At 42.8% G+C, this 22,870-nt stretch overlaps 1 protein-coding gene across 2 annotated transcripts in view; it reads right to left on the bottom strand.

The window, feature by feature from the left end:
- The window catches only part of ppp5c (protein phosphatase 5, catalytic subunit), a 45,686-nt gene extending 24,457 nt beyond the window's left edge, over positions 1 to 21,229 (bottom strand). For both annotated transcript variants that reach the window (XM_048522656.2, XM_048522657.2), the window contains exons 1-4: positions 21,122 to 21,229; positions 14,505 to 14,746; positions 5,415 to 5,562; positions 1,121 to 1,242 (exon numbers count right to left, since the gene is read on the bottom strand). In XM_048522656.2, the coding sequence (XP_048378613.1) occupies positions 1,121 to 1,242; positions 5,415 to 5,562; positions 14,505 to 14,746; positions 21,122 to 21,206 (597 nt within the window). In that variant the 5' untranslated portion in view covers positions 21,207 to 21,229. The remainder of the gene's footprint in view (positions 1 to 1,120; positions 1,243 to 5,414; positions 5,563 to 14,504; positions 14,747 to 21,121) is intronic.
- Positions 21,230 to 22,870: the final 1,641 nt, after the last annotated feature.

The following is a 22,870-nucleotide window of genomic DNA, read 5'->3' as shown; positions in this document are numbered from 1 at the left end:
AGGAAATCTCTGCTTACCTGGTCCGGACTACAGCTTCAGACCCACTGCACTGTGCTTGACACTTAACTGTCCTCTGAGATGGCCTAGCACTTCATTCAGTTCAAGGGTATTTAGGGATGGACAACAAATAGTGGCCTGGCCAGCAATGCCCGCGATAGAATAAAGAAATCAGTGGTTTCGGCCCACAAGTCAACACAGGTGTTAATGCACCTCACGAACCATCTCCCAGCCCTCTTCTTCCAACTCAATCTCTATCCATCTCATCCTTTCTCCCGCATGCATTTATACAGAATCCCCTTGAGCGTGTCCATTCTATTTTTCAAACGATCCATTCACAGGATGTGGGCATTACTGGTGAGTGCAACATTTATTGTGTATTCCTAATTGCCCAGACAGCAATTAAGAATCCACCACACTGCTGTGGGGCTGGAGTCACATGTAAGCATGACTCAATTTTGTCTTTTTCTTTGAGGTAGCAAGTTCCACATTTGCACCACTTTCAAAATAAAGAAACGTCTCCTTACACCTTATTGAACTTATCAGTGACATCCTTATATTTATGGCTTTGGTCCTACCCATAACTATCATTTTGAACAATAATTTTAAAACTTCCTTCCAGGATGCTCCTCGGCCTTCAATTTTCTAAGCACTTTCCCCAAGCTGTTCAATCTTCTCAGATAGTTAGACGTTCTCAGTTCTACTACCATCTTTGTTAAAGGAAGTGAGATCACCTTTCCTCATGTGGAAAGCCAGCAAAGGATGACAACATTCTTGCAATTCAAAGCTAAAGGATGCTCACCAACCAGGAAGTGTGAGCATTTGGCCACAATACTAAAATGTTTCCCAAACAGCATGGGCAAGTCTCTGGGGAAAGTCAAAAAAGACTGCAAGATGGTTTAACAACAAGAATCAGAGAGTACAAAATGCAATATCAACAGTAGTCACAAACAGCAAAGCGATAAGGATGAGATATGGAAGCAGAAGAGACCAGAATCAATTAGTAGGAGTACCATCCCCTTGGACGAGCAGGCTGCTCTGTTGACTAAACACATTGGTCTTCCATGAAGTTCCCAGGGTCCGCTGCTACCTGCCGTGTTATGAGAAAACAACAGTTCCTTACCTGATAAGCACATTTCCTGTGCAATTTCTTCTGATCTTTAAACCACTGCATTAGGTCTTTCATGAACTTTAAAGTGACTTTCCCATCTTCCAGTTTCGGACCAGTATAATCATCTTCGATTGCTAAATACAAAATGAAAGACAGGAGACTGAGAGATGGTGACATATGCAGCATCAAAATATGGGTTATATTTTCCCTTCTTTATTCTTCCCCTTGGGCATTGCTGGAAAGGGCAGCATTTGTTATCCATCCAGCTCGGGATGAGCAATTAATGCTGACCTGGCCAACAATGCCTCCATCCCATGAGAGAATATTAAAGTAACTGTTTTTAAGGTAGGGTGAGCTACTGCAGTCTTGTCATGCAGGTATACCCACAGTGCTATTATGACAGAAGTTACAGGATTTTGACCCAACGATAGCGAAGGAACACTGCAATGTAGTTCCAAACTAGGTGTGAGAGTTGGGAGAGGATATAGTTCCGAGTCAGGATGGTGTGTGGCTTGGGAGGGCAACTTTTAGGTGATGTTTCCTGTGGGTAATGCTGTCCTTGTCCTGTCACAGATTTGGAAGGTGTTATTGAAGGAGACTTGGCATGCTGCTGCAATCCACCTTGTAGATTTTACAGATTGCCACGTTGCTGCAGTGTCAGCGTCAGTGAATGTTTAAGCTGGAGGGTGGGTAGCTTTGTTTTGAATGTAAAGCTTTGAGTGTTGTCAAAGCTTCAGTCAACTAAGCTACTGGAAAAAACTATATTCTGTTTCATTCTTCACTCGAACCTCATTATTGCTGGAAAAGTTTTGGAATTCAGGAAACAAATCACTCTCCACACAATTGCAGCCTATGACCTGCTCTTGGAGTCAGACTATGTGTGTCTCAGTTTTTGGTCAAAGGTGATTCTAAGGATGTCGATGGAGGCTTCAGTGATGGTAAGGCAAGAGGGGTTGGTCAGATTCCCTGACAATTTGAATTGAATCAATAGGAATTGGAGAATGAGGGAGGAAAAGCACCAAAGGCAGAGGTAGAAAATTTTGCTGGCACAAAGCATTCTTTTCCCCCCCACAGAAGTTAGCAAACATGCAGTAGATTGGTAATTTACCACAAACTCCCAAAAGGGTCACAGACCCTTCTCCCGAGAGCAGAAGTCACCTCAAGTTACTGAAGGTAGGTAAGAGGCAGCAGGGACTTTTGAGATAAGTAATCGGCAGATCCCTTGTGATTTCAAGTTTCTACTCACATTCTTGTCACTCAAGAGATTGCATGACTACGATGGGGTACAGAAGAGGAAGGAGTCACGAACGTGTTGCTGCTGGTCATTTCCAGACCCACTGCTGGGGATCACCTGTGGGGACTGGAGACCAGTGCCAGCAGCACCAGCAGTGCAGGCAAGGGATTAGCAGAAGTGGCAGTGACAGAGATGAGAGAGCATGGAAAAGAATCAAGCATCCATCATATTACAGACAAATAAGAGCCTGTTGCCCTAAGACACCTTCTCTCACCCCTACCTCAGGAGACTGACAGCACAGGCACAATAGTATAATGGTCACATTAATAGATTTACAATCCAGAGACCCAAATTCAAACCTCACCATGGTAGCTGGGTAATTTAAACTGAGTCAATCATTTAAATCAGCAATAAAAAATAATGGTGACCACAAAACCACTGTTACCAGATTGTTGTAAAAATCCACATGGTACATAGAACATAGAACAGTACAGCACAGGCCCTTCAGCCCACTATGTTCTGCTGAACTTCTACCCTAATCCTAAGGTCTATCTAAAATCCACCCCTCTCTAAAACTATCATCCATAGGCCTATCTAATAGCCGCTTAAATGCCCCTAATGAGGCCGACCGCACTATCCTCTCCGGCAATGCATTCCACGCCCTGACCACTGTCTGAGTAAAGAACCTACCTCTGACGTCTCCCCTATATGTACCTCCACTCACTTTAAAACTACGCTCCCTTGTAATTGCTACCTCCACCCTGGGAAGAAGTCTCTGGCTGTCCACTCTGTCTACACAGTAATACCCAGGAGGAACTTGTTACCCTTACCTAGGCTAGCCAAATGAGATTCCACGCACACAAAATTTTAACTGCATTCTGAAATAGCCCAGCAAGTCCGTCACTGCTTCAAGAAGTTACATCACCAGCATTTGTCAAGGGCAATTAGGAATAATCAATAAATGCTGTCTTTGCTAGTGACATCCCAATTCCTTTCATGAATAAATGTTTAAAAACCTTTTGAGGGTGGAAGAGAGAGACAGCTGATCATATGGCACATTGTCTACTCAGCAACATCAAATAAGCCAAGAAAAATAACACTTTTATCACAAGCATAGCAAATGCCATTTCTAAGGGGAAAAGGGGAATTTATTGCGGCAGTTATCCCTCCTAACGCACGCTTAAAGTGGTCGGTGTAGATTCAGCCTCCTGGCTGGGCAAAAGTTTTCTTGTCCCAACCTTGAAGGTTACCCTGTGCACCAACCACATTTATTTTTAGATGAGTTAAAATCACAAGCATCAGAACAACTTCTGATACCATGCCAGCAACTCACAACAGCCATCAGGGATACCAGCTGAGAGGAGGAAAATGAGGGAAGAACAGCAAGAGTTCATGAAAGTGAGAACACAAAAAAGGAGATACCTCAAATACTAGAACACTGCTGTCATAATTAGTCAATCTATTCTTACTGTAAATGAGCCTTTTTTACCAAGCCCACAGACAGAAAGAAAAAAAACTTGCACTGAATGTAGATAGGAATTTGTATTCCTGTCACTCTGGCCGCTTGCTTGGGCCCCTAAAGGTGAAAACATCTGCTGGCTCCTTGGATGTTGAATACACTTTACTGTCTCTCATTCATGGCCAATCTTCACAACAACACAATCAGCAAGGACAACTGGACCACAAGAATGACAGGTTTGGATGCCCATGGGTTTAATCAGAAAGCACTGGGCAGCAACTGAAAACAGGAACACCAGATTTCCTCATCGCAAAATCGAAAGGCACAAACTGTAGCAACCACTCACCTGACCGGAACATACTCTGGTCACCCAGCCACCTGACAGCAACAAACACAAAATGAAGCTGAAACCCTGAATTAGGAAGAAGCCAAGGAAAAAGCCTTCTGTCAGATCACATCACTCTCTGCATTAGGAGGGAGACCACTAGCAGCCTCCTGATGGCCAACGCAGTAGGTTAATGTTGTTCAGGGAAGGAAACGGTCATCCTTACCTGGTCTAGCCTACGTACGATTCCAGACCCATAGTAATGTGGCTAACTCTTAACTGCCCTCTGGGCAATTAGGGATGGGCAATAAATGCTGCCTAGCCCGTGACACCCTCATCCCATGAATCAATTTTTTTTTAAATTCAAAGGAGGCTTTTCAAATGAAGCTGTAATCATGGACTCCTACTTTATCAATTATAACAGTACAACAGTGCTTCCACCAGGGCAAACTTGTATTGCTTCGAGCTTTGGTACCTGAACATTGTAAAAACTTTCCTCTCTTGGCACCCACCTGCAGCTTTGATAATTTTGGATCTCCTGGGCTGTTCGCATGCTACTCAGCACTTTCACGTAGATAGGCTCTTCAGAGGTTAGACAGCCGATCGACTCTTTATTACACATATACAGGAGTCACACTCAGCTCCTATCAAGTCCACCACTCATTCAAATACTGTTCCACGACTTCACACACTCCTGGAATGACTCCATGGATATGCACCATTGAGACATGCAAATTGCAAAATTCGAGGTCCAAGCCTTGACTTGAACAGCCTCAGCGCAGCTGAGCACAGCTGCAGAATTTTGTTGGGGAAGTGGGGAGTGGAATTTAGCCAAAGTTCACATGATGCTTTCTGTGGGCAAATCTCCGAGCAACATTTGCGCTCTAAAATGAAGAAAGAGTATCAATAACTCGGGCGAGTTACTTGAGGATTCCCGACCTAAACAACACCAAGACTCAGCATATTTAGGAAACGTCCCACAAGAACCAGTGGCAAAATGAGAACTTTCTTAATACAAAATGTTGTTCTGATCCAAAATGCAATGCCTGAAGGGACATGAATGCAGATTCAAAAGGAAGTTTCAAATAGGAATTGGGTACAGGTGAGAAGGGGCAATTGGACAGCTCTTTCAATAGGCTGGCAGGGGCACTAAAGGCCAAATGGCCTCTTTCTGGGCTGAACGGTTCTAAGAACAACAGGGAAAATGGATTCAGAGCTTGATCTAAACACAGGTCCAGTGTGAAACACGAAGTCTCCATTCTTAAAACAAACTGTCTAAAATACTTACTCATACTCTCTATGTCTAAAGAGTCCACCACTGATCTCTTCAGTTCATCGTTTGCTATTGCACGTTCAAACGCTTTCTGTTTGACAATTTTATTACATTCTTGGTATTTCATTTTAGCATCTTTATCATTTGGCTTCACCTTAACGACCTGCAACAGAGCAGAAAGAGATAAAGGTTATAACTGAATGCAAATCTAATAAAGGGGTTCACTTCCTGAAAAATTGGTTATTCCACCTTATTATGCAAGAGCTTTTTAAAGCGAAGTCTGAAGTGAGACAAGGCCATTCTGCCCAAAGTTAGGACATTTCCCTGTCCCCTCAAATCCATTGATTTAATTGTCATTATTAAGTGAAAAGGAGTCACTTAGCTCAGTTGGCTGAATGGCTAGTTTGTGATGCACAGTAACACAAGTAGTGTGCATATAATTCCTGCACAGGCTGAGGCTGCAATGATGAACTCTCCTTTTCAACCCCTCTTCTCATGGACATGGTGGCCCTCAGTTTAGTCACCTTTCATCACTCCTTAATGAGAGAGCAACCCCATAGACAGGTAAGATTATGGTGATTTTACCTTTGGTTGCACTCAACAGAGGAGAAATCCGGTCATCAAGAAACTGACTTTATAGCCAAGACATTACAGACAAACTTACCTTCTTCTTGTTTAAACTGACTTCAGGTCAACTTTATGAGAAGCAACCTACTGCAAAGCCATCATTCGTAGATCAAAGGCCATCTGACTCAATCACATCTGAGTATTGTCAACAGGCCGATTTCATGCCAAAGCTCATTTCGGAAATCATGTGCAGTACAGCATGTGATCCGCTGTGTGTGCAACTCTGAAACCAATGGATCTGGCTCCTTCTAGGGCATCAGATTAATAGACACTAGAGAACAAGACACAACACACTGCCCAGCTCAACCTGTTTGCTACGATGCTTCCTCAGTTCAAATGGATACTCTTTACAAATGGCATATACTTATCATTTTACTTTACATGTATTTTAAATATATGAATCACTCTTTTTTGACTTTCCAGACCAAACTTTCCATGTGAATTTAACAAAAAATTAAAAAGGGTTCACCTAGACTGTCCTGAAACAATTAAGTTTCAGATTGGAAACTTCCTAACTCTTGGAAATGCACAACAAATCCTTTAACCACATGCACATAGGAGCTGTGCAAACAAAAAGCTACTTTAAACACTCTGTGAAGAGCAAAATTACCAGGCTGCGTACAAACACAGGCAAGAAAGCAAAGCCTTATCACAAAATCCACCTTAAAACTAAAGCTGTCAGGATGAATGTGAGCGAGCATGAATGTTGTGGGGTAGGATGGGATCAACAAGCCTGTTGCTAAAATAAGTTACAAATATTGTATTTATAACAACTGACTGTGTGTGGAATAATTTTCTATTAAGCTTTTACTGAAGATTCATCCCCATTCCTGTTCGACTATAAATACCACGACAGTTCGGCGCATGCTCCTAACCGTGTACTGCAGCACTATTAAAAAAACTTTATCAGCGTTTTGAGAAATTGCTGGAGAGTGACACACTGAATGCATGAATTGAACTGGCACAAAGCACCAACATGAGGAGTCAGTCAAAAACAAAAACATCTGAACTTACGCATCGGTTTGCTTTTTTAGTAAACTCACAGTATGTCTGAGTGCTGGGCTTCCCTTGATTCGGAGCAGAGATGTTTGCGTGGATGAGCGGGAGGACATCTTGTTTCGATCCTGTGAACTCACTACACTTCCAAATTCCAAATGCAAGCCACCCTACAAAACACTTCCGCTCCCATCACATTGCTTGTGTTCAGAACTTCAAGTTCCAAATTTTTTGAAGCTCTCCTCTTTAAGCAGCCAAGCCTCTGTCAAGATTCAGTTATTTACAGAACAGTGTGACTAACCAGGTAATATCAGAGTGCTTCAGTCCAGAGGGATAGCAGAAAACTAGTACGCAGGTACAGCAAGTAATAAAGAAGGCAAATAGAATTTTGGTAATTACTGCTAAAGGAAGAAAGTATAAAAGTAAGGAAGTGTTGCTATAACTGTACAAGACATTAATGAGATCGCAACTGGAATTTTGTGTATAATTTTGGTCCCCTTGAGGAGGAACGTAGTTACATTGGAGAGTTCAGAGCATGCTCACTAGATTGATTCCAGAAATGAGGGTTTGTCTTATGAAAACAGATTGAGCAGTTTAGGCCTTTACTCTCTGGTGTTCAGAAGAACAAAATGGAGACTGAATTGAAGTACATGAGATGCTAAAGATGATTGATGAAGTGGATACAGAAAGGACATTTCCTCATGTGGGGCATTCTAGAATGAGAGATCATAGTTTTAGGATTAGGGCTAGCAGATTTAAAACAGAAATGGGGAGAAATTATTTCTCTCAAAGGGTCGTGAAACTGTGGAATTTGCTACTCAACAGTACAGTGGATGCTGGGATATTGTGTAAATTTGAGGAGGAGACAGACAGATTTTAAATTAGTAATGGGTTGAAGGGTAATGGAGAAGGGACAAGAAAGTGGAATTGAGGACAAGATGTGATCAACCATGATCATATCAAATAGTGGAACCAGGGCTGAATTGCTTACACTGCTCCTAGTCCTTATGTTCTTATTAGCCAGGTCTGTAGGGTGCAAGCAGACAGAAGCCAACCCACTTATGATGGTTCCCATTGTAAAATATCTACACTGACTCAACAACCAAATGGTTTTATGGATCCTAAATATGCTAGCATATTTAGGATAAGAGAAAATGACAAACTGAGTCAAGAATAAAATAAACATGAGGCTCACAAACATGACAAATAAATAACAAGGATGAAGAAATGTGCATTAACTATCACATATGCAGGAAGGATCCAAAGAAGTCCACAGCCAATGAATTATATGAAATGCTGTCACTCATACAGGAAAATGTATGCGCAAAGCAAGGCAAATTACATACAAAGTTCCAGTTGCGACCTCATTAATGTCTGGTACAGTTATAGCAACACTTCCTTACTTTCATATTGGTGCTGATCAAGGGTAAAAACAGTCACTTTTGATAAAAGTTGGGACAAGACCCTGGGAATCACCTCAGCTCTACTCTGGCAAAACACCATAAGAATGTGATGGTCCTGTGGTATTGTGGCAGGACTGTTAATTCACAAACTCAGGTAATGTTCTGGGGACCCGCCATGGCAGTTGGTGGAATTTGAATGCAATAAAAATCTAGAATTAAGAGTTTAATGGTGACTGTGAATCCATTGTTGATTGTTGGAAAAACCCATCTGGTTCACTAATGTCCTCTAGGAAAGGAAACTGTCATCCTTACTTGGTCTGGTCTACATATGACTCCAGACTCTCAGCAATGTGGTTGACTCTGGGCAATTATAGATAGGCAATAAATGCTAGCCGAGCCAGCAATGCTCTCATCCCTTGAATGAATAAAAAACAACAAACCACAGGGCTTTTAAATTCAAGGGTCTGAAGTAATCCCTCAGTTGAAAGCTAACATCTGACCATGCAGGACAGCCCAAGTACTCTAATGGAAGGTGAGTCATGTCAAGAGCTCCAGTTCCAAAATGAAGCAGAAACTCTTGCTTCCTAATTTAGAGGTGAATGCACTGTCACCCATGATGCTGAACTGGCTAATACCCACGCTTCAATAAAATCTCTGTGAAAGTATAAATCCTCGCTCCTGTGAGGTTTAGAAATTTATAATCTGACCTCATAGGCATACAGAGGCCATACAAAATTCATAGATAACAGATAACTCCATACGGAGCTCGAGGAACACAGCAGGCCAGGCAGCACCAGAGAAGCAGGAAAGTTGACGTTTCGGGTCTGAACCCTTCTTCAGAGTTTTGTCTCATAAATGGTCTGGATTTTTAAAAAATTCTTTAAAAGAAAAAGTGCTCTATTTTCAATCTGTGACAGGCACTGGGAAATAAATTCAGTGAAATCAGAAATGAAGCAGAATTTTTGCAGGATGGGCAATAAATGCCAGCCTAGACCGTGATGCCCACATCCCAAATGAATAAAGACAACTTGGGAACATTTGCTGTAAGGACAGTGGAACGGCTCAAAGGCAGTGGGGAAGTCAGAGAGAGGGTACTACATTACAGAAGAGAAGGGGGGAAGAGGAGGAGAGCATTAGTCATTGGGGACTCCATAGTTAGGGGGACAGGTAGGAGATTCTGTAGGAACAAGAGAGGCTTGCGGTTGGTGTGTTGCCTCCCAGGTGCGAGGGTCCGTGATGTCTAGGATCATGTTTTCAGGATGTTAAGGGGGAGGGGGGAGCAGCCCCAAGTCATGGTCCACAAAGGCACCAACAACATAGACAGGAAAAGGGATGGGGATGTGAGGCAGAAATTCAGGGACCTAGGGTGGAAACTTAGAGCTAGAACAAATAGAGTTATTATCTCTGGATTGCTACCTGTGCCATGTGCTAGGGAGGTGAGGAATAGGGAGCGAGAGCAGTTGAACACATGGCTACAGGGATGGTGCAGGAGGGAGGGATTCAGATACTTGGAAAATTGGGGCTCATTCTGGGGTAGTTGGGACCTCTAAAAAGGGATGGTCGACACCTGAACCAGAGAGGTACCAATACCCTGGGCGGGGGGGGGGGGGGGGGGGGGGGGGTTGTAGCTCCAGTGTTCAGGAGGTTGAGAGTAGTGAAGTTATAAATAAGGTTTCAAGGTCACTGGAGTGTACTGGCTGGCAGGAAGGTGGTTTGAAGTGTGTCTACTTCAACACTAGGAGCATCCGTATTAAGATGGGTGAACTTGCAGCATGGATTGGTATCTGGGACTTCGAAGTTGTGGCCATCTCGGAGACATGGACGAAGCAAGGACAGGAATGGTTGTTGCAGGTTCCAGGGTTTAGATGTTTCAGTAAGATCAGGGAAGGTGGTAAATGAGGGGGAAGTAGACATAGGCATAGAACATTACAGCACAGTACAGGCCCTTTGGCCCTCAATGTTGTGCCGACCTGTCATACCGATCACAAGCCCATCTAACCTATACTATTCCATGTACATCCATATGCTTGTCCAATGACAACTTAAATGTACCTAAAGTTGGCAAATCTACTAACGTTGCAGGCAAAGCGTTCCATTCCCTTACTACTCTCTGAGTAAAGAAACTACCTGACATCTGTCCTATATCTTTCACCCCTCAATTTAAAGCTATGCCCCTCGTGCTCGCCGTCACCATCCTAGGAAAAAGGCTCTCCCTATCCACCCTATCTAACCCTCTGATTATTTTAGATGTTTCAATTATCTCTCAACCTTCTTCTCTCTAATGAAAACAGCCTCAAGTCCCTCAGCCTTTCCTTGTAAGACCTTCCCTCCACACCAGGCAACATCCTAGTAAATCTCCTCTGCACCCTTTCCAAAGCTTCCACATCTTCTTATAATGCGGTGACCAGAACTGTACACAATACTCCAAGTGACGCCGCAGCAGAGTTTTGTACAGCTTCACCATAACCTCTTGGTTCCGGAACTCGATCCCTCTATTAATAAAAGCTAAAACACTGTATGCCTTCTTAACAGCCAAGTGTGGCATTATTAGTCAAGGACAGTATTATGGTGGCAGAAAGGGCATTTGATGAGGACTTGTCTACTGAGGTAGTATGGGCTGAGGTTAGAAACAGGAAAGGAGAGGTCACCTTGTTGGGAGTTTTCTATAGGCCTCTGAGAAGTTCCAGAGATGTAGAGGAAAGGATTGCCAAGATGATTCTGGATAGGAGCGATGGTAACGGGGTAGTTGTTATGGGGGCTTTAACTTTCCAAATATTGACTGGAAATGCTATAGGGTGAGTACTTTAGATGGATCAGTTTTTGTCCAACGTGTGCAGGAGAGTTTCCTGACACAGTATGTGGATAGGCCAACAAGAGGTGAGGCCACTTTGGATTTGGCTCTGGGTAATGAACCAGGCCAGGTGTTTGACTTGGAGGTAGGTGTGCGCTTCAGTGATAGTGACCACAGTTTGGTTACATTTACTTTAGCGATGGAAAGGGATACATATATACCACAGGGCAAGAGTTATAGCTGGGGGAAGGCAACTATGAGGCGATTAGGCAAGATTTGGGATGCACAGGATGGGGAAGGAAACTGCAGGGGTTGGGCATAATTGAAATGTGGAGCTTGTTCAAGGAACAGCTAATGCGTGTCCTTTCAGGCAGGCAGGAAGTAGTCAAGCGAGGGAACCGTGGTTTACTAAAGAAGTTGAAACTCCTGTCAAGAGGAAGAGGGAGGCTTATGTAAAGATGAGCATGAAGGCTCAGTTAGGATGCTTGAGAATTACAAGCTAGCCAGGAAGGTGCTAAAGAGAGAGCCAAGAAGAGCCAGAAGGGGACATGAGGGGTGTTTGGCAGGTAGGATCAAGGAAAACCCTACTGCTTTCTATAGGTATGTCAGGAACAAAAGAATGACTAAAGTAAGATTAGGGTCAGTCAAGGGCAGTAGTGGGAAGTTGTGCATGGAGTGGCACTAAATGAATAGTTTTCGTCAGTATTCACGCAGGAAAAAGACAATGTTGTCAAGGAGAATACTGAGATACAGGCTATTAGACTAGACGCGATTGAGGTTTACAAGGAGGAAGTGTTAGCAATTCTGGAGGACGTGAAAACAGATAAGTCCCCTAGACCGGATGGGATGTATCCGAGAATTCTCTGGGAAGCTAGGGAAGAGACTGTAGAGCCTTTAACTTTGATCTTTATGTCATCATTATGTTCAGGAATAGTGCCAGAAGACTGGAGGATAGCACATGTTGTCCCCTTGTTCAAGAAGGGGAGGAGGAACAATCCTGGTAATTACAGACCAGCGAACTTTACTTCGGTTGTGGGTAAAGTGTTGAAAAGGATTATAAGAGATAGGATTTATAATCATCTAGAAAGGAATAATTTAATTAGGGATAGTCAACGCAGTTTGCATCACAAACCTTATTGAGTTCTTTGAGAAGGTGACCAAACAGGTGGATGAGGGTAAAGCGGTTGATGTGGTGTATATGGATTTTAGTAAAGAGTTTAATAAGGTTCCCTACGGTAGGTTTTTGCATAAAATATGGTATCATGGGATTGAGGGTGATTTAGCAGTTTGAATTAAAAATTGGCTAGTTGGAAGAAGACAGAGGGTGGTGGTTGATGGGAAATGTTCATCCTGGAGTTCAGTTACTAGTGGTATACCACAAGGATTTGTTTTGGGGCCAGTGTTGTTTGTCATTTTTATAAATGACCTGGATGAGGGCGCAGAAGGATGGGTTAGTAAATTTGCAGGTGACACTAAAGTCGGTGGAGTTGTGGATAGTGCAGAAGGATGATACAGGTTACAGAGGGACATAGATAAGCTGCAGAGATGGGCTGAGAGGTAGCAAATGGAGTTTAATGCAGAAAAGTGTGAGGTGATTCACTCTGGAAGGAGTAACAGGAATACAGAGTACTGGGCTAATGGTAAGATTCTTGGTAGTGTGGGTGAGCAGAGAGATCTCGGTGTCCATGTACATAGATTCCTGAAAGTTCGATAGGGTGGACAGTGAGAGCCTATTTCCTTGGATGGAGATGGCTAGCATGAGGGTACATAGCTTTAAACTGATGGGTGATAGATATAGGGCAGATGCCAGAGGTAGGTTCTTTACTCAGACGCTGCCCTAAGCTCTAAAATTTTCTTTCCACACCTTTGTCTATCCAACCTATGGCCTCTAAAATACTCCTACGTCTTTGATCTGGGTTTTGGACACATGCCCAAGTACCTCCTTGTCAGAGTCAGATTGCATTCAATGAGACTACTGTAAAACATCTTGGCACTTTGTACTATGTTAGTGATCCTGTGCAAATACAATTTGTTGTTGATTACCTGCAATACAGAAGCTTTGAGGCTTATTCAACTGTTTGCATTGATGTCAGCCCATTTGGACTGGAGTAGCTGTAAAGACAACATCATTGGTTTCAGTGGCCCTGTACTGGCAAAATGAATTCCAGAGAGGAATTATGCAATAAATGCTCTGGGAAAAACATGCCTGTGGATACTGGGACCTCCCTCCAATGCCAGAATCACTCACCTTATTACTGGGTGGAGACGAGAAATAAGAATGAGTCAGAGGAAAATATGGAAGAATGCAGCATGTTCCAACAAAGCTAGTTTATTTAGCCAGGCCATCTAGGAAAATAGGAGGAGCAGGCCAGTCAGCCCCACGAGCCTGCTCCAGCATGGCATGAAAATGACACAAAGGATCTGGATCCTAACTCTGTTGCCATTCTTGTTTCTCTGTTCCTATTCTGTTTACCCAGGTTCTTACTTCAAATATTCAAAATCCCTCAATCACTATGCACTGACAAGTCAATCAATTCTATCTGACATACTGGCTGTTTCCAGCTTTCACACCTTACAGCCAAGCCTTCTTTAATCATGGCTCAACTTGTTGCATACTTACCTCTGAGTCATAAATTTGAGTTCAACCAGGGCTTCAGCACATAAGTACAACACAACCTGCGCCATTCTGATGGTGAGCTGCACTGTCAAAGGTGCTATCTTTCGGATGAGGTTGAGAAAAAGTTCTGTCTGCTCCTTCAGATGGATAGAAGGCACTATTCTGGAGAACAGGAAAACTCTTCCTGGGGTTCTATCCAATTTCTATCCCTCTGCCTACACCACAAGGAAAGATCATCTTATCCTTATCATATTGGTCTTTGTATGATCTTGCTGTGTGCAAAATGGCTTCCACATTGCAACAGTGATTTCAAAAGAACATCATTACCTGTAAAGCACTTTTGAAGTGTTTACTGGTCATAAGAACCATTATATAAATGTAAGTCTTTCTTCTGTTTAATGTTTCTGACTTTTAAGATTTGTGCCTAAATCACAAGATCAGGGAGTTGGATTGTTATTTGAACAGTCGGCTTGAGTGAGTCACAAATATCCACATAAAGCCGCAGTTGTCACTGGGTCAATTCCAAAAGGTATTATACGATCTGGAGCAAAGGTAAGTGCATGGAATTAGATCACAGATCAGGTACCCTCTTGACAACAGGATTGATTTAGGGGGCTAAATAGCCTCCTTTATTTTCTTTGTAAGAGCAAAATCAGTAGATTCCCACTCACCGTATCGTAGTCTTTAAGCGCAGCCTTAAACTTGCCCAGTGCCATGTTGGCTGTCGCCCTCCTGTAGTATCCTTTAATGTATTTCTTATCCAGCTCCACTGCCTTGGTGGCATCTGACAAGGCATATCCATAACATTCAGTCCGTAAGTATGCCAAGCTGCGGTTTCCATAATAAATAGCATTCTCTGAGTTCAGCTCGATGGCCAGTGTATAATACTTAATGGCATTATCATAATCCTTATCTGCAAGGGAAGCAGGCCGATATTAAAAAACTGACAACGGGCAATCCAGCCAACTAGAATTTGTGCAGTTAACCAGAAATTATACAACTGGTGACCAACAGGATACACAGCAATCACAAGTTAGAAACTATCAATTTATTCAAGTTAGTTTGTTTCAAAGTCAGCACATGTTACAGGTTGTGTATGAAGTTTAAGACAGAAGCCAGGATGATCTTCCAAACTGTAGCTCTCTACCCGTGGCCTTAACTTCAACTTGGTCTCATTCTTTCCTGAAGGTGCAAAATGGCACTAAACTACATCCCACCAAATAGCTTCCTGAGTGCCCACCTTTCCTCTGTGACTTGGGAGTAATGCCACGGATAGCATCGCCAATCAGCTTGTGGTCTTGCCAAGCTTGGTTCACTGGCAGCCAATCAGGAATAAAATAGCTATGATCCAGCAGCTATGCTGACAGCCAACAGTGGAATTACCTCATTGCTGGGACACAGGACCTACCATTTTTAATTAATGTTTTCATATCAAGTGGAATTTAAATTGTTAAAAGAGCATACCCAGAGGAAACTAAGTCATGTTACTCATTAAAATGCATAGAGTCTGTTCAGAATCAGTCCATTCTAATGTGGATAACCACTCCAGATGAGTTCAATGGCAATGTCTTTGCCTCAAATTCAGAAGGTTGTAGGTGGAATTTTCGCTCCTGGATTTCAGGAGCAAGAGACAGTAACATGCCTATGGCCTGTTCATTCATTCCAAAGTCAGTCATCGAACAAGGAGGCCAGATACCAATCTTTTACTCAACATCAGATTTATTTACAGAATACAACATCACAAATGTCTACCTTTTCCTGAACAAACACCTAGTGTCCCAGAAGTCTCGCTTTATACTCTTGATAAATCTTGCTTTACATGATTGCTCTGGGAACAGGTTCAATGGTCAGAAGGGAGATCACACCACAATCTCAGCGTTCCTAGCATGAAGCTCCAACAACTTAGCTGACTGGCTGCCAGTAAGCAGTTGAAAGAAACAGACAGTTAGACCCTACTATCCCTGGCTACTTCTGAACTACCAACCTTTCAGTTCATAGTCCAACACACTAACCAACTGCTCCACAGATATTTAGAACACTATCTCTTTACCCTCTTTTGAAAATGAGTTTAAACTGAACCCAAGTAATCAAATTAACAAATGGCAGCTTCTGTAAGGGGTACTGTAATAAAAACCTAAGGCAAATTTAAAATTAAATTAATTAGAATAAAATATATTCCAGCCCCTGCAGGGTCCACACGTCAGAGGAGACCTTAAGTCTATTAATGGATACTGCGTGTTGTCCCTCCAAGGGCAACTAGGTACAGATGAACCCAAAGAGAGTCAAGCAGTTGGCTCTAATTAATGACTACATGGCCTGCTGCCTGGACCTGCTGATGGCCACTTTGGCAAGGCCCAGAAGGAGACCCATGAAGAAGTCCTCTGATCTGTCTACAACAGCTCTTCCACCCCTTCTGTCCCTCCATCTCTCACAAGCACTCACGTGTGCACACACACCCACACCCCAACACCAAGCGGCCAAAGATTAGTAGCTTGTGGTTGAAGTGCAATCAAAATTAAGAAGGAGTCTCCACAACACAACAAGGGTACATACAGAACACGTACTGCTCAAGGCCTGAAACTCTTTTTATATGTTCAAAATACTTAATCAATGTCCTGCACTTCAACGATACATTAACATAGCAATAACAGAGTCTGTTCCACCATTCCATCAACTTATGGCTGATTCCTGTATCACAACTCTCAATTACCTCCCTATATGAGCCATCACTTGATGATAGTGCTGTATTGTCAAAGGTATTAGCTTTTGAATGAAACATTAAAACAGGGACTCATCCATCTGTTCAGATGGATATGAAATAGCCCTCAGTAAATGTCATGAACAAGAGGTGAGCCAATCATTCATCTTGTTAGTCTGTGTGTATTTGCTGTTCCAATTTTAACAGAGCAACACTGACCACACTCTAAATGTAGTTCAATAGCCTTTGGGATGTCCTAAGATCACAAAAGTGGGCAGTCAAGTAATGTATGATAATAATGATGAATTCATCCAAAAATGATATTCAATTTTCTGGAGGCCCCTTGTCCACCATCACTTCTTTGGACCATAATACTGCATGGAACTTCAAAAGGCCATTTATGTCATAGCAAAAGAGGGCTCTGAGAATGTTACCATGGATGAGGGAATGACAATTATTTGGAGATTGGTGAAGCTGGGCTTGTTCCTCCCAGGATTGAGGAGAACTGATCAGTGTGTTCAAAATCGTAAATGGTTTTGCTAAGGGTAAATAAGAGAAACTGTTCCTAGTGGTAGGAGGTTAGGGAAATAAAAAAACAAGACTACTTAAATCGGAAGAGACTGAATAATGCAGTGATATTGAGGCAATCTGGGTATCTTTGTACATGAATCGTAAAAGCTATGAGTAACCAGGTAGGCGCTGTTCAAATAAAAGCAGAACATGTTAGAGAAACTCAGCAGGTCTGGCCTAGTTTCTCCCCATTTTGTTTCTTTTTCAGATCTCCAGCATTGATAGTACTTTGCCTTTATTACAGCTTTCTCAGTATCTCCAGATAAGACAATCACGTCAACGTCAGTGAATAATCAAGAGAACTTCCACCGCATTCCCTCTATGGTAAAAAGACCCTTTCTTAGATAAGGGGGCAAAAACTACACAACACTTTAGGCGAGGTTTCATCAAAGCTCTATAAAACTACAGCAAGAGATCTCATCTTCCTGTACTCAAGGAGAATATTTGCTAACACTCCACATGTGCATGTACCTCTGCATGCAATGTCATTCCAACTCGATCACTCATTTAGATACAGCCACTGTTTTTTTTTAAACCAAAGTGTTTTAAACAGTGTGCATGTGAAGAACTTTCAACATGCACAACGTGAACCTTTTGGAGTATTGGGAGACAAAGTCATACACAAATGTGAGAGAAATTCCAATACAGTTTGCCTATTTAATTATTTACTGTACCTGCACGCCAGCTTGTAGTGATCCATGGTCAAGGACACCCTGATTGTTTTGGATACCAGCATATCCTAGTCTCTCACCATTTAAGTTGTACACTGCCTTCCTGTTTATTGTTTACCGAACGCTTTTCATTATATTCTAGCTGCCGTGTTCTAGCCCATTCACTTAGTCCATCTGAGTTTTTTTTTGAAGCCTCATTGTACTGTCCTCACAACCTGCATTCCCACCCAGTTTGGAGTTGTCAGCAGATTCGGCAACAGTATACTCAGTCCCCAAATCTAAATCATTCATAAATATTTATAATCAGTTGTGGATCTAGCACTGACTTTTGTAGTACTCCAGTAGTAAAAGCCTGCTATTCCAAGAATGATCCGTTTATTCCAACTCCTTGGATAAGCACATGGATAATGATGGGATAGTGTGGGGGAGGGGCTTAGATTAGTTCACAGGTCGGCGCAACATTGAGGGCCGAAGGGCCTGTTCTGCACTGTATTGTTCTATGTTCTCTGCATTTATTCCTACATTCTGCTTTATGTCTCTTTACAATTCTCAATCAACACTAATATATTTCCCCAATGACATATTCTAATTTAGCTTAATAATCTCTTGCAGGGAACTCTGATCAAAAGCCTTCTGAAAATCTAAATACACCAACTTCACTATTTTTCCTTCGGGTTACAATGAACATCCTCAAAAAACTCCAACTTTGTCAAATACAATTTCTTTCTCATAAATCCATGTCAACACCACCCAACATTGCCAATTTTTTTCTAAATGTTTAGTTATCACACCTCAGAACAGATTCTAACATTTTCTCTATGACAAGACGCCAAGCTAACAGGGCTGTAGAACTATTAGTTATTGGGAAGATGATTTGACAGCACACAGTGACATTATAAGCAAAGTTGAATGTCAATCGCTAAACCATGAGGGGTACCAGACAGACTATCACTATTGCACAGATGGGCAAGTCTTGCCACTGCCATGTCTAAGATGGTGAGAATCTCAGATACATCATCCAATCTAAAAAAGTTCCTTATACTTTGTTTTCCTACAGTAACTGGCCAGGACCCTGAGATTTCCAAATAGGAATGATTCCCATCTTTATTCACCTGTTGCAAGTTGCTTCAGAAATGGCCTTAACAGGATTGACATGTGGATAGAGATGCTAAATTCAGGCTGTGTCTACTTCGTAGGTGCATGCTGAGAAGTCATACCTTTGTTTTCTACACTGAGTTGGAAGCAAAATAATGCAGCTACAGCTGTACGGTCATATAGCATGGAAAGAGATCTTCAGTCCAACTCGCCCAGGCTGACCAGATTTCCTAAATTGGTCTAGTCCCACTTGCCCCATTTCCCTCTAAACCCTTCCTATTTATGTACCCATCCTGAAGCCTTTTACATGCCATAATTGTACCATACTGGATATCAGAAACTAAAACAGAGTTCTTGAAAAACTCAGCTGGTCTGGCAGCATCTGTGGATATAGGAAGAGAATTATGTTTCGAGAGAATTTTTATTCATTTGGAAAAGTTCCAGATCTGAAAAAACAAACTGTTATGGGCATGAAACTTTAACACTGTTTGTCAATCCACAGATAGTGCAAGACCTGCTGAGTTTCTCCAACAATTTATGTCTTAACTTACACAATCATAGAGCTGTTCAACATGGAATCAGATCCTTCAGCCAACTCATTCATGTGACCTGATATCCTCAATTAATCTAGTCCCATTGCCAGCATTCAGGCCATAGCCCTCTACAACGTCCCTTTTCATGTACCCATCCAGATGCCTTTTAAATGTTGTAATTGTACCAGTGTCCACCACTTTCTCTGGCAGCTCATTCCACACACGCACCACCCTCTGTGTGAAAATGTTGCTCGTTCGGTCCCTTTTAAATTTTTCCCCTCTTGCCTTAAACCTAAGCCCTCCAGTTTTGACATCGGCTACCCTGGGAAAGACCTTGGCTATTCATCCTATCTATGCCTTTCATGATTTTATAAACTTCTATGGGTTACCCCTCAGCCTCCGATGCTCCAGGGAAAATAGCCCTGGCCTATTCAGCCTCTCCCTACTGCTCAAACCCTCCCAACCTGGCAACATCCTTATAAATCTTTTCTGCACCATTTCAAGTTTCACAACATCCTTTCCATTGCAGGGAGATCAGAACTGAACACAGTATATTCCAAAAGTACCCTAATCAATGTCCTGTACAGCCACAACATAATCTCCCAACTCCTATACTCAGTACAATGACCAACAAAGGCAAGCAAACCATTCACCACCTTCTCTATTCTGTCTACGTGAGACTCCACTTCCAAGGAATTGTGACATGCACTTCAAGGTTTCCTTGTTCAGCAACACTCCCCAGGACCTTACCACTAAGGGTATAAATCTCACCCCGATTTGCCTTTCCAAAATGCAGCACCTCACTTTTATCTAAATTAAACTCCATCAACCACTCCTTGGCCCATCTGATCAAGGTCTCATTGTACTCTATGGTAACCTTCTTCCCAGGAGTTGATGAACCTGTATTCTCTAGAGTTTCAAAGAATGAGGTGTTCTCATTGTTATTTTTGAGGTTTTAACAGTGTATGGCAGGGTGGATAATAGATAGGATGTTCTTCCACATTCTAGAACCTGGGGACATAATCTCAAGATAAGGGATAGGCCATTTAAAGGTTGAACTGGAGAGAAATTTCTTCACTGTGAATTTTAAACAATTCTGTTCTGCAGAGGTTTTTGGAGGATCAGTCATTGAGCAAGTTCAAGACAGAAACAGACTGGTTACTGAAGACAAATAGCATTGGGAAATAATGTGAGAAAAAGGCATTGCAGAAATAATTAGCCAAGATCCATCATGGCACGATGGGGCCAATGGACTGAATGGCTCATGCCTATTCCTATGGTTACATAAAGACCTACAACTACATTGGACTTACTTACTGGAACTAATAGCAGACTGTTCAGTACCGAATCCTTCCACATTGCAGCTAATGGCCCACGACTGATTAATAACAGCACACTATTTGGCAGCAGTGATTTCACATATGAAGAACAGCCCACTATTTGGCAGCAATGCTTTCACAGTCTAACCAAGAGCCCACTATTTTGCAGCAAACCTTTCACAGTGTAAGCAATAACTCACTATCCGGTAGCAAAGCTTCCACGGTGTGAGGAATAGCCCATTGTTTGGCAGCACAGATATCAGGCCGTTCCCTCCTCACAAGATGCTCAGAGCCACGAGGGGCCCGATGCCGGTCGGAGAGGGGAACCGGGTAACGGTAAAACCCGGCGGCTGGGAGACGTGATACCGGCTTCTCGGAGATGCACGGGCAACCGCCCCTCACCTTTGAAATACTGATTGGCCTTGGCCTTCATGCCCTCGGCCTGATCGTGCTGTTCGCCTCCCGCCCCGTCCGCGCCCTCCGCCATTTTCCCACTCGGGCGGAAAGTCCCTGCCCCCAAAGCCAGGGGCCCTTAGCAACCGGTCGTAAAACAAACAGCGATCAAGCCAGCTTGGGCCGTGAAATTAACGTAAAGTGGAGCCCGTGCGACCGCACTAACGTCACAGCCTTCGCAACGAGACCCACCCGGAGAGGACAGTGTGAGGAGGGACAGCTCTGTGTGTAAAATTATCTCTCATATACCCCACAGTGTGAGGAGGGACAGCTCTGTGTGTAAAATTATCTCTCATATATCCCACAGTGTGAACAGGTACAGCTCTGTGTGTAAAATTATCTCTCATATACCCCACAGTGTGAGGAGGGACAGCTCTGTGTGTAAAATAATCTCTCATATACCCCACAGTGTGAGGAGGGACAGCTCTGTGTGTAAAATAATCTCTCATATACCCCACAGTGTGAACAGGTACAGCACTGTGTGTAAAATTATCTCTCATATACCCCACAGTGTGAGGAGGGACAGCTCTGTGTGTAAAATTATCTCTCATATACCCTACAGTGTGAGGAGGGACAGCTCTGTGTGTAAAATTATCTCTCATATACCCCACAGTGTGAGGAGGGACAGCTCTGTGTGTAAAATTATCTCTCATATACCCCACAGTGTGAGGAGGGACAGCTCTGTGTGTAAAATTATCTCTCATATACCCCACAGTGTGAGGAGGGACAGCTCTGTGTGTAAAATTATCTCTCATATATCCCACAGTGTGAACAGGTACAGCTCTGTGTGTAAAATTATCTCTCATATACCCCACAGTGTGAGGAGGGACAGCTCTGTGTGTAAAATAATCTCTCATATACCCCACAGTGTGAGGAGGGACAGCTCTGTGTGTAAAATAATCTCTCATATACCCCACAGTGTGAACAGGTACAGCACTGTGTGTAAAATTATCTCTCATATACCCCACAGTGTGAGGAGGGACAGCTCTGTGTGTAAAATTATCTCTCATATACCCTACAGTGTGAGGAGGGACAGCTCTGTGTGTAAAATTATCTCTCATATACCCCACAGTGTGAGGAGGGACAGCTCTGTGTGTAAAATTATCTCTCATATACCCCACAGTGTGAGGAGGGACAGCTCTGTGTGTAAAATTATCTCTCATATACCCCACAGTGTGAGGAGGGACAGCTCTGTGTGTAAAATTATCTCTCATATACCCCACAGTGTGAGGAGGGACAGCTCTGTGTGTAAAATTATCTCTCATATACCCCACAGTGTGAGGAGGGACAGCTCTGTGTGTAAAATTATCTCTCATATACCCTACAGTGTGAGGAGGGACAGCTCTGTGTGTAAAATTATCTCTCATATACCCCACAGTGTGAGCAGGTACAGCACTGTGTGTAAAATTATCTCTCATATACCCCACAGTGTGAGGAGGGACAGCTCTGTGTGTAAAATTATCTCTCATATACCCCACAGTGTGAGTAGGGACAGCACTGTGTGTAAAATTATCTCTCATGTACCCCACAGTGTGAACAGGTACAGCACTGTGTGTAAAATTATCTCTCATATACCCCACAGTGTGAGGAGGGACAGCACTGTGTGTAAAATTATCTCTCATCTATACCCCAGTGTGAGGAAGTACAGCTCTGTGTGTAAAATTATCTCTCATATATTCCACAGTGTGAGGAGGGACA

This window comes from Stegostoma tigrinum, chromosome 39, assembly GCF_030684315.1.
Source record: "Stegostoma tigrinum isolate sSteTig4 chromosome 39, sSteTig4.hap1, whole genome shotgun sequence".
Lineage (NCBI taxonomy): Eukaryota > Metazoa > Chordata > Chondrichthyes > Orectolobiformes > Stegostomatidae > Stegostoma > Stegostoma tigrinum.
The sequence above is the reverse complement of the archived record's forward strand: the minus strand, read 5'-3'. Positions and strand labels throughout refer to the sequence as shown.